This window comes from Xenopus tropicalis, chromosome 1, assembly GCF_000004195.4.
Source record: "Xenopus tropicalis strain Nigerian chromosome 1, UCB_Xtro_10.0, whole genome shotgun sequence".
Taxonomy (NCBI): domain Eukaryota; kingdom Metazoa; phylum Chordata; class Amphibia; order Anura; family Pipidae; genus Xenopus; species Xenopus tropicalis.
The window spans coordinates 137,608,164-137,619,131 of record NC_030677.2 but is presented as its reverse complement, the minus strand read 5'-3'; the positions used below and the strand labels follow the sequence as shown (position 1 = coordinate 137,619,131).

The following is a 10,968-nucleotide window of genomic DNA, read 5'->3' as shown; positions in this document are numbered from 1 at the left end:
CATTTTTTTCCTCTGTTTATTAATCCATTCTGTATTTTGTAAGCTTTTATATGAAAGCTTTAAAATGGTTATTTGCTTGGGACAAAAGTAAAGGAACGAAAGTAAAAGGAAGTAGGAAAAGGGAAAGGAATGGAAGGAGAAGGATCTCACAACACATTGCCAGCCAGAGGTGCCCCATCTGTGGTCATTCTGCTGTCCAAGGTTGTCAGGGGATGCTGCACTTTAACTATATGGTCACAGAAACATTTCACAGTGTTAAATAATAGGAATTGGCTGTACTGTGAAAGAGTCCTGTTTGAATAGATAGGAATTGTAGTTAGGCAGGCCAAGGTCAGGTAGTAAGAGAGGGTAGTTGGTATTCCAAGGAGACGTCAGGCCAGTCAGAACCAGGATCAAAGTAACATGTCAAGCAAAGAACAATGCACTAACAAGGACTGGATTTAGAGCAAATCTTAAGCCATGATAAGGAAACAGGAATGGATTAAATAGGGCAGCTGAAGGTAACCAATTAGAAAGCTAGGAATAGTTGCAATAAGCAGAAAATCCCAAAATTCATTCAGAAACCCAAAGCAAACTCCCTAGTGCAGCAGTAATGAAAAGTCCCAGGTTCAATTGTTGACGTAGCCTCAGATTTATTTGCCTTAATTAAAGGAGAACTAAAAGTAAAGAAGTAGGCTAGAAATGCTGTACATTATGTTTTGGGGTTCTGTGCCAGCCCAAGGCAACCACAGCCCTTTAGCAAGGAGGATCTGTGCCTATGAATATGCCCCAGTAGCTCCCCATCTTCTTTTCTGCTGTGTCCCTGCACATGGTCTGTGCTGCAGGCACTTATCTAAGCTTAGGGAACTGACGCACAATATACTGTGTATACAGAATATAAATGTTACAATACAAGGCTGATTAGTAAATAATACAAATTATTAGTAATGGCAGCTTTGAAACCAGTGCAATTTGTATAAAAATACAATAATCAGCCCTGTAGTACTAGACTCTATGTCAGGGAAATCTATTTTTTTCTTTATATTTTGAGGTGACTAAGTTTAGCTTCTCAACAGAGCACATTGAGCATGTGCAGTGTCACTGGCACTTCTATTGCAGTATGGTCACAACCTGTAACAACTTTGAAGGTCTGGACCATTAGTACTACAGAGGCGGGTGCAGTAAGTTCAGTATATAAAAAGTGGAATTTTTAGAGATTTAATTCACCTTTCAGTTGATATGCAGTAACTACTAGTGGCAGGTTAGAGATTTGTTTTCATCACTTTCCTGCAGTAGCCGATGAAAGTGAATTCTTTATTGATAGATATGGGTTACTGCACTGCTTTAAATGTAGCCTGGGTCAGTTTCAGTTGCAAAAAATAAAATTGTGAACTGCAGCTTTGTACAACAGACATTTCTGAGTTCCTGTAAGAATATAGTTATAGTTTTCCCTGGTCTTAGTCATATTAGTCATAGTACCAATTACTATAGAACTGTAAACAATAATTGCTGATCAACAGTTGTGGGATACTAGATCACTTTAACAATTATACTACATATCCTCTTGGTATTTACAAACAGAGCATAGCATATTTCTTTTGCCTTTTGTGGTTCTCTGTTTTCTCATGGCTCTTTTATTCTGAACGGAGCCTCTGTTGCCAAGCAACATGAGAACTCACAAACCGACTTGCTGATCCATTTGAGTAATTTGTTATAATAACTCTCTGTCAGAACTATGGAGAAAATAGAATATAATCTTTGTCAGCAGGTGGCGCTCCACTGTCTATCTTTCTAATTTAGCAACATTTTAATGGTGAACAATAGATGAGCGATCAGATCGGCTCCCACATGCACGTAAATGCTTTACTGCTGCTGAATTCCTGCTACAGATTTTTCCGGAACATTACAGCGCATAAAAGAGATATCTTGAGATATATTGCTTTTCTCATTACATCATTTACCAAGTAAAAAAAAGTAGATCATATTCAGTAGCAGTCAGAATGTATGTAAACAAGATTCTAATTGCATTCCAGTGTACTGGTGCACTGCCTCAGAAAGAGAATTCCATTTACTTCTTCACATACAAAAAAAAAAAGAGAAGGCAGCACTCAAAAGTTTTTTTTCACAAAGTGCAAAAAGGTGTATTCAGTTCATAATAATAAAAACATCTTACATGTAGTCTGCATTTCTGTAGTAATTCAGCAACTTTCAGGCATGCCCTGCGCCCTTTATCAAGCTCAAACAAACAAACAGACAGTAGTGCAGGTGCAATTCTCCAATTAAGTAGTCCATAAAGTCCAATTATGGGGGTACCATACTTGTATCTCTAAATATGTAATCTATGCGTTGACTTATCCTTGTGGACTCATCTATATTGGCGAGCCCACTCAAATGGTTAAGTCGTGCATATCTCAACATAAATCCTCCAATAATCTGGGGAACACCAAATTACCCATTTCCAAAAATCTTTTGGATATGGGCCATAAAGCAGACCAATTGAAATTTATGGTCCTGGAAGGGATTCCGCCCCTAAAATATGGAAGGAATCGGGAACTCAAATTGAAACAGAGAGAAGTTTGGTGGATACATAAACTACAGTCTTTGGCACCAAAAGGGTTAAACAAAGACTATGATCTATATCTTTTTTTATAAATGTATATATTATGTTCCAATTGTTTGCACAAAGGGTTACACATGCAGGGAGTGTAGGTGGATAAAATTGTTTATAACCGTTGCCAAGGTATCACCTATCGTGTCACTTCCTGTATTTGACTACTTAATTGGAGAATTGCACCGCACTACTGTTTGTTTGTTTGTTTGAGCTTGATAAAAGGGCACAGGGCTTGCCCGAAAACGTTGCTGAATTACTACAGAAATGCAGGCTACATGTAAGATGTTTTATTATTATGAACTGAATACACCTTTTTGCACTTTTTGAAAAAAACTTTTGAGTGCCGCCTTCTCTTGTTGTTTTATATATATATATATACTTTAGATTTCATATCCCATCAGGCTCCATCCACTAATGGAAGGGAGATACTTAAATTATTCCATTCCTCTTAAGCCATTGCACTTCTCAAGATCAAATTCCTTTTGACTTTCTTGCATACTCCATTGTCCCCCTGCCACTCACATCTTTAATTTGTACCTTTTTTTGTAATACCTGTACCCAATGTTTTCTATCAATTCTTTAATCAAGGAACTTCTGTAATGAGGCAAGGTGGGAACATTGTGTCAGGTGGCATTTTACCAGAGGCTAAAAAGTAACTTTTTGAGCCAAACATCCCATTCTTTAATATGAAGTTTGCCTCATTTAGCGCACTTTTAGTTAACTTCTCAGTCCTCCCTGCCTGAAGCAGAGAAGAATGACAGGTAAGGGCTTTTGCACAGGCTTTTTAGCTTACTTGGACACTCACTCATAATGTACACGTGTGTGGCCAAACATGGCTGAAGGCCATGGCAAGGCCACAAAGGCCCGGGCCTAGGGTGGCATAGATTTTGGCATGCCGTCCAGACAAAAGTAAAATTTGCTCACAGAAAATTTTGGTGGAACCGATAAAGAAATCCGGCGCTGCATGGCTGTCCACAACCGGAGTTGCCTCCCAGTACAGGCAGAATAGTGCTTGTTTGGGGCATTTTCTACCCCATTAGCCACCACTGCCTGTGGAGGAAATTGTTTTACTATAGTTTTACTTACTATAAAGTGCCATTTCAAGGTCAAGAAAAATCTATTTCACTAGGGAGTGCCAAATTTTTAGATATCCCACCAATTAAATAAATAAATATGTTTTTCCCTGGGCCAGAGCTCCTTTTTGGAAAAATACTTTACTGGCCTGGGAAAAAAACTAACTAGAGCATCATATTGCCATTTCAATTACCTCCCGATGCTTGGGCTTGAATATGTGCAGTTTAATATTCTAGTTTTACCATACTGTGCCTACGTGACTGTTACATGGTTGGAATATGGGTTAAGCAGCAGACTCAGTTGTATATGGTGCAAGACCAGAGAGAGTTATTTCAAGGGAGGGAACGGAACAAAGGCCCATGGAGGGTGATGATTGAATTTGCAAGTTCTTGCTTGTATGAGCAGTGGCAGTGGCCTCCTCATGGGGACTCAAGCTGTCCTTGCTAGCTGTCATGTCTAACTCTCGCTCCTAGAGCAAGCTAGTTAGAATCTCCTACATCTTTGTCTATCCTAGCAATGAACTGGTACCCACCTGGTCTGACTCTGTTGTGTCTATTTCTCTAAAGATGTAAAAGTAGAAAGTGCCTGCCTAAAACATTCCTTTATATAAGCTATGGTAAGGGGGGCTTGTCGCCACCTGCTGACTGAACCTGCACATCACCCAACTATTTATAATGCTAAAATTAAATCTTTTGTTTTACCTATATACAAGCATGGGTAGAGTTTCACTCTCAAGTAGGGCCCCAGCAAGTGCCCCAGGTCCCCATAATGGTGTTCTCAGGAAGCGCTGATTCTCTAACTGTTTCCTGGTAATATTTCAGGTCTCTCAGGGCCAGAACTTGGGGTAGGCAGAAGAGATGCCTGCCTAGGGTGTAACAATTGGGGGGTGCCAGGCAGAAACCTTTCCTGCCTTCCCCTAGTCCACGCTCCCTTATCGTTGCCCCAGCCGCTTGTCATTACACAATGGGGGCCTGGTCGGCTTGGCCCACCCCTGGGTACAGCCAACTGTTTTGGTTTGTCTCTCACTGCAGATGCCAAATTAATGTTAATTTATTTACACTAGACCTAGAAAACTGTAGGACTGTTGATTTGAAAGAATTCACAGGGCCTCCAATACATGTAACAAAAAAAGGGATCGTTACCCAATAACAAATCACAGCCAAGATGAAATTCATTGAAATTTTTTATAGCTTTATTTAAATAATAATCAAAAGTGCAGTCAGTGGTGTAATTATACATTCCTGGTCCAGGTACATGAAGTTACGTTCCTCGGAAAGGGGAAATTGTCCAGAATCCCTTGTCCAGAATGCTCTTATACTAGATATACCATGACCTGGATGAATGAAAATCTTCATAGTCCTTACAGGAGATCATTGTAATCTAAATGCAACTCCAAGTTAAGTCAGTCCTCCATTGCGTCCAGTAAGGAGGTTGCGTAAATAGGCAGTGATGCGTCTATAAATCTGTGTCAAACTATGCCATATAGATTGGCGCAAGTCCACGTGCTCAGGATCAGCTGTTGGTATTACCTGGACACGCTGAACTGAATTTGTATCTGTAAGATGTTCATTGGCTGCTTCTAGCTCAAATGTATCCGTCGGTTGTAGCTTCACTTTATGACTCTGTGTTGTCGGTAGCTGAGTGGGTAGTTGAGGAAAAAAGATCTTTTTCAGTAAAGACCTCTTTGGCCTAGTTTGGCCCTCTGCTTTCTTGGTGATCTTGCTTTCAATCCATTCGTTAAAATACTGGGTAGAGATGTAAATCCCAGGCCGTTGCTTTCGGGCACAGCCTATTCCCCAGCTTGTCACTCCAACCACAATATAATCATTAGATGTCTTTCTCTTGCACATAAGGGGACCTCCACTGTCACCCTAGAAAAAAAGAACAGCCAAATTAACACAACCTTAAACAGTTTTTGCATAGAAAAGTACAATAGTTTATATGCGGAATATTCCTCCTACCTGGCAGCTGTCAATCTTGCCTTCCTTATGACCAGCACACAGGTTGTATGGGTATACTTTGCCATTATACCACTCCTTGCTGTTGCAAAGTTCCTTATTGATGAAAAACACACCAGCTTCTTGCAGGATATCTGCAGCTGCTATCTCTAAATATGAAAAAGAAAAGGAATTGAAAAAGTTAACCTTGTGGAAATAATACAAATTCAAAATTGAATATGTAAATTAAGGGTCAGATTAGGCTTAGTTTCAGGCTCAGTTTCAGACATATTTGGGAGTCTGAATCCAAAAATGATTGGGACATTCGTAACTGTAATTCAGTAATAATATCTATATATAAAATCATGCACTAATGATAAGGCAAAAATTGACAATTACCTTTTTCTTCGAGAACACCCCATCCTGCTACGTAGCAGTTGGTCTTCTGTGCCACATTTAGTGAAGCAGAAGGTAAACAGGCCCGCTGGGTGTAATCATTAAATTTGATGGGCTCATCCAGCAGAATCAAACCAATGTCATAAGAATGTTTTCCTTCTCTCAAATACTTTTCATGAAGTATTAGCTGTTTAACCTTTCGAATCTGGGTTTCCGAACCTAGCTTAGAAAGCTTGCGTGCTCCAATTACAACTCTAATTGTGTCAAATGTTCTGAAAAAGAACAGAAAAGCATGTCAAGATTTGTAGGCATTCTAATGTGTATCTGAAAGTATCAACAATGACTTATTAATAAAAATCATCAATTATGTATTTCCAATTATGACTTATATAGTGCAGCTTATTGTTTAATTATTCCTAATAAACCCTAGCTAGGTTAACCTTGCTTAAATATATTTAGCTGGCAATACATGTTGGGATCCACTTGTTTGACAAAGTCACCAAGCAACCAGTTTGGCCTCCCACATGCTGGGCCAAATCACATTTTTTGTGAAGCAAGTGTTAAAGTTAATTATTTATTTACTGCACTATCAAGTTTCCCATCTCCAATATTAGTTTAACTAAAGCTAAAATTCTTACGTTTTGTAATCGATGAGACAGTGGGCCGCTGTCAAAATCCATTGGTTGTTCAGGATTGTGCCGCCACAGAAATGTCCATAATCAGAACCTCTCCAAGCCTGGATGCTTACTAGCCAGGGCCATGCTCCTGGCTGGGAATTTACTCCTCCAACTATACGAGAGTTACGCTGGCTGTCCTTTATTAGAGGCCTTTTTCCACATTCTGTTACGGAAAAGAGAGAATTCAATACAGTGCAATGCTTTAAGTGAAAAATGGTTATTCTAAATTAAACAATCAGCTACATATAGCTAATGAAAATGTAATTGGCTAAAATGTTATTTAATCTACATACAGGGGTTATGTAATATATAATATTTATCAAATACATTAATAAAGTTCATTATGTATACCCAGCCCCTTTAAATAATACTTACCACAAGTCTCAGCGCTCTCAGAAATAGAAATTAAAACATAGATTGCAAAAAAGAATAAAAAAATTGCTGTTAGCTTCAGAGACAGTAGAGCCATCTCCAAAGCCAAAGCACAAATGAGAACAGTTTACAGCAAACTGCTTAAGATGTCAGTTGACCATTATGACATCACCAGCAAGCTGTACAGGGTGTGTTCCAAAGCATTGTGACATCATCAGCATAAAGCAAGCTGTACAGGGTGTGTTCCAAAGCATTGTGACATCATCAGCAAAGTCACAGCTCATAAGGTTTAAGGCAAACCTAAGCTGGAGCATGTATCTATAGTTACCCACGGGGAATCAGTTTACCTAAAATCACAGAATTATTGGCAATGGAAATTAAAACAGTATACAAAAAACAATTAGAAAAAAATATTCCTAACTTTAGGGACAGTCTAACCATCTCCAATGTCAAAATGTAAATCAGTCTGTACAACAAGCTGTGATAAGCAATATGGCATCATTATTGTACAGCAAACTGCTGCAACAATGGCAGCAAATCTAAATTCATAAGCAGCATAAAGAGGAGTGAAGGTGTAACATTCTCATGCTACTATGTCACTATGCCAGGTGTATTTTTGCAGCACCATTACATATTTACTTAAAGTCAGCCTACAGCAAGCATGTTTCCTTAAAGCATAATGCCATTACAAGCAAACACACCCACAAAAGGGTTAATGTGGGATTAAAGCCGTTACTATATTAAATTTTCAAGGACAAGTGTGTAGTTTTTTTAACGTTTGCGTCATTCTTTTGACGCACGCAATAAAAGCCGACGCGCGTGTCAGAGAAAGCGCAGCCCGCATCAAAGTGAATTTTATTTTCACGCAGATAATTTATTCTCTGTGCGAATTATTTCGCCCATCCCTACCCAAGAGGAAATAATCTTACCTCTGCTAATTTGTCAGAATCAGAGATTAATTAGAAATTAAATAATTTAAATTAGCTAAACATCAATTGTTTATCATTTGTGGACAGAAAGCTTAAAGAGGACCTTGTTGAAATCACTGCAATGAAATTTTAAAGTAAAAGTTTATATTTACCACATAAGTCTCAGCGCGCTCAAAAATGGAAGTAAAAAAAGATGAAAAAAATAGTTCTTAGCTTTAGGGACAGTCTAGCATCTCCAAAGTCAAAGCACTGTTGTTTTAACCATTATCTCAATCACAGCTTATATGATTTAAAGGGGCTCTAAAACCCAAGCTAAATGTTAAACCACGTGTCCCAAACCAAACAAAACAAATACCTTTTTAATGCATACTAGTGAATGTAAAGCAGACAGTAGTGCAGGTGCAATTCTCCAATTAAGTAGTCCATAAAGTCCAATTATGGGGGTACCATACTTGTATCTCTAAATATGTAATCTATGCGTTGACTTATCCTTGTGGACTCATCTATATTGGCGAGCCCACTCAAATGGTTAAGTCGTGCATATCTCAACATAAATCCTCCAATAATCTGGGGAACACCAAATTACCCATTTCCAAAAATCTTTTGGATATGGGCCATAAAGCAGACCAATTGAAATTTATGGTCCTGGAAGGGATTCCGCCCCTAAAATATGGAAGGAATCGGGAACTCAAATTGAAACAGAGAGAAGTTTGGTGGATACATAAACTACAGTCTTTGGCACCAAAAGGGTTAAACAAAGACTATGATCTATATCTTTTTTTATAAATGTATATATTATGTTCCAATTGTTTGCACAAAGGGTTACACATGCAGGGAGTGTAGGTGGATAAAATTGTTTATAACCGTTGCCAAGGTATCACCTATCGTGTCACTTCCTGTATTTGACTACTTAATTGGAGAATTGCACCGCACTACTGTTTGTTTGTTTGTTTGAGCTTGATAAAAGGGCACAGGGCTTGCCCGAAAACGTTGCTGAATTACTACAGAAATGCAGGCTACATGTAAGATGTTTTATTATTATGAACTGAATACACCTTTTTGCACTTTTTGAAAAAAACTTTTGAGTGCCGCCTTCTCTTGTTGTTTTATATATATATATATACTTTAGATTTCATATCCCATCAGGCTCCATCCACTAATGGAAGGGAGATACTTAAATTATTCCATTCCTCTTAAGCCATTGCACTTCTCAAGATCAAATTCCTTTTGACTTTCTTGCATACTCCATTGTCCCCCTGCCACTCACATCTTTAATTTGTACCTTTTTTTGTAATACCTGTACCCAATGTTTTCTATCAATTCTTTAATCAAGGAACTTCTGTAATGAGGCAAGGTGGGAACATTGTGTCAGGTGGCATTTTACCAGAGGCTAAAAAGTAACTTTTTGAGCCAAACATCCCATTCTTTAATATGAAGTTTGCCTCATTTAGCGCACTTTTAGTTAACTTCTCAGTCCTCCCTGCCTGAAGCAGAGAAGAATGACAGGTAAGGGCTTTTGCACAGGCTTTTTAGCTTACTTGGACACTCACTCATAATGTACACGTGTGTGGCCAAACATGGCTGAAGGCCATGGCAAGGCCACAAAGGCCCGGGCCTAGGGTGGCATAGATTTTGGCATGCCGTCCAGACAAAAGTAAAATTTGCTCACAGAAAATTTTGGTGGAACCGATAAAGAAATCCGGCGCTGCATGGCTGTCCACAACCGGAGTTGCCTCCCAGTACAGGCAGAATAGTGCTTGTTTGGGGCATTTTCTACCCCATTAGCCACCACTGCCTGTGGAGGAAATTGTTTTACTATAGTTTTACTTACTATAAAGTGCCATTTCAAGGTCAAGAAAAATCTATTTCACTAGGGAGTGCCAAATTTTTAGATATCCCACCAATTAAATAAATAAATATGTTTTTCCCTGGGCCAGAGCTCCTTTTTGGAAAAATACTTTACTGGCCTGGGAAAAAAACTAACTAGAGCATCATATTGCCATTTCAATTACCTCCCGATGCTTGGGCTTGAATATGTGCAGTTTAATATTCTAGTTTTACCATACTGTGCCTACGTGACTGTTACATGGTTGGAATATGGGTTAAGCAGCAGACTCAGTTGTATATGGTGCAAGACCAGAGAGAGTTATTTCAAGGGAGGGAACGGAACAAAGGCCCATGGAGGGTGATGATTGAATTTGCAAGTTCTTGCTTGTATGAGCAGTGGCAGTGGCCTCCTCATGGGGACTCAAGCTGTCCTTGCTAGCTGTCATGTCTAACTCTCGCTCCTAGAGCAAGCTAGTTAGAATCTCCTACATCTTTGTCTATCCTAGCAATGAACTGGTACCCACCTGGTCTGACTCTGTTGTGTCTATTTCTCTAAAGATGTAAAAGTAGAAAGTGCCTGCCTAAAACATTCCTTTATATAAGCTATGGTAAGGGGGGCTTGTCGCCACCTGCTGACTGAACCTGCACATCACCCAACTATTTATAATGCTAAAATTAAATCTTTTGTTTTACCTATATACAAGCATGGGTAGAGTTTCACTCTCAAGTAGGGCCCCAGCAAGTGCCCCAGGTCCCCATAATGGTGTTCTCAGGAAGCGCTGATTCTCTAACTGTTTCCTGGTAATATTTCAGGTCTCTCAGGGCCAGAACTTGGGGTAGGCAGAAGAGATGCCTGCCTAGGGTGTAACAATTGGGGGGTGCCAGGCAGAAACCTTTCCTGCCTTCCCCTAGTCCACGCTCCCTTATCGTTGCCCCAGCCGCTTGTCATTACACAATGGGGGCCTGGTCGGCTTGGCCCACCCCTGGGTACAGCCAACTGTTTTGGTTTGTCTCTCACTGCAGATGCCAAATTAATGTTAATTTATTTACACTAGACCTAGAAAACTGTAGGACTGTTGATTTGAAAGAATTCACAGGGCCTCCAATACATGTAACAAAAAAAGGGATCGTTACCCAATAACAAATCACAGCCAAGATGAAATTCA

The 10,968-nt window shown here is 39.4% G+C and overlaps 1 protein-coding gene across 1 annotated transcript; it reads right to left on the bottom strand.

The window, feature by feature from the left end:
- Positions 1-4,859: 4,859 nt before the first annotated feature.
- Positions 4,860-7,151, bottom strand: acr.2 (acrosin gene 2). The gene is made up of 5 exons (XM_018090963.2): positions 7,050-7,151; positions 6,636-6,837; positions 6,001-6,269; positions 5,626-5,771; positions 4,860-5,535 (listed from the first exon to the last, which is right to left on the bottom strand). Exons 1-5 carry the CDS (start codon positions 7,141-7,143, stop codon positions 5,062-5,064), a joined length of 1,185 nt encoding a protein of 394 aa, XP_017946452.1. The 5' UTR covers positions 7,144-7,151; the 3' UTR covers positions 4,860-5,061.
- Positions 7,152-10,968: the final 3,817 nt, after the last annotated feature.

Bases quoted from the DNA above. Each gene is read 5' to 3' on its own strand.
- acr.2 (XM_018090963.2), bottom strand. From the start codon at position 7,143: ATGGCTCTACTGTCTCTGAAGCTAACAGCAATTTTTTTATTCTTTTTT. The intron at 6,270-6,635 runs GTAAGAATTTTA...GTTCTTTTTCAG, and splicing joins TGTCTCATCGATTACAAAAC to AACATTTGACACAATTAGAG. The intron at 5,772-6,000 runs GTAATTGTCAAT...TTTCATATTTAG, and splicing joins GGGTGTTCTCGAAGAAAAAG to AGATAGCAGCTGCAGATATC.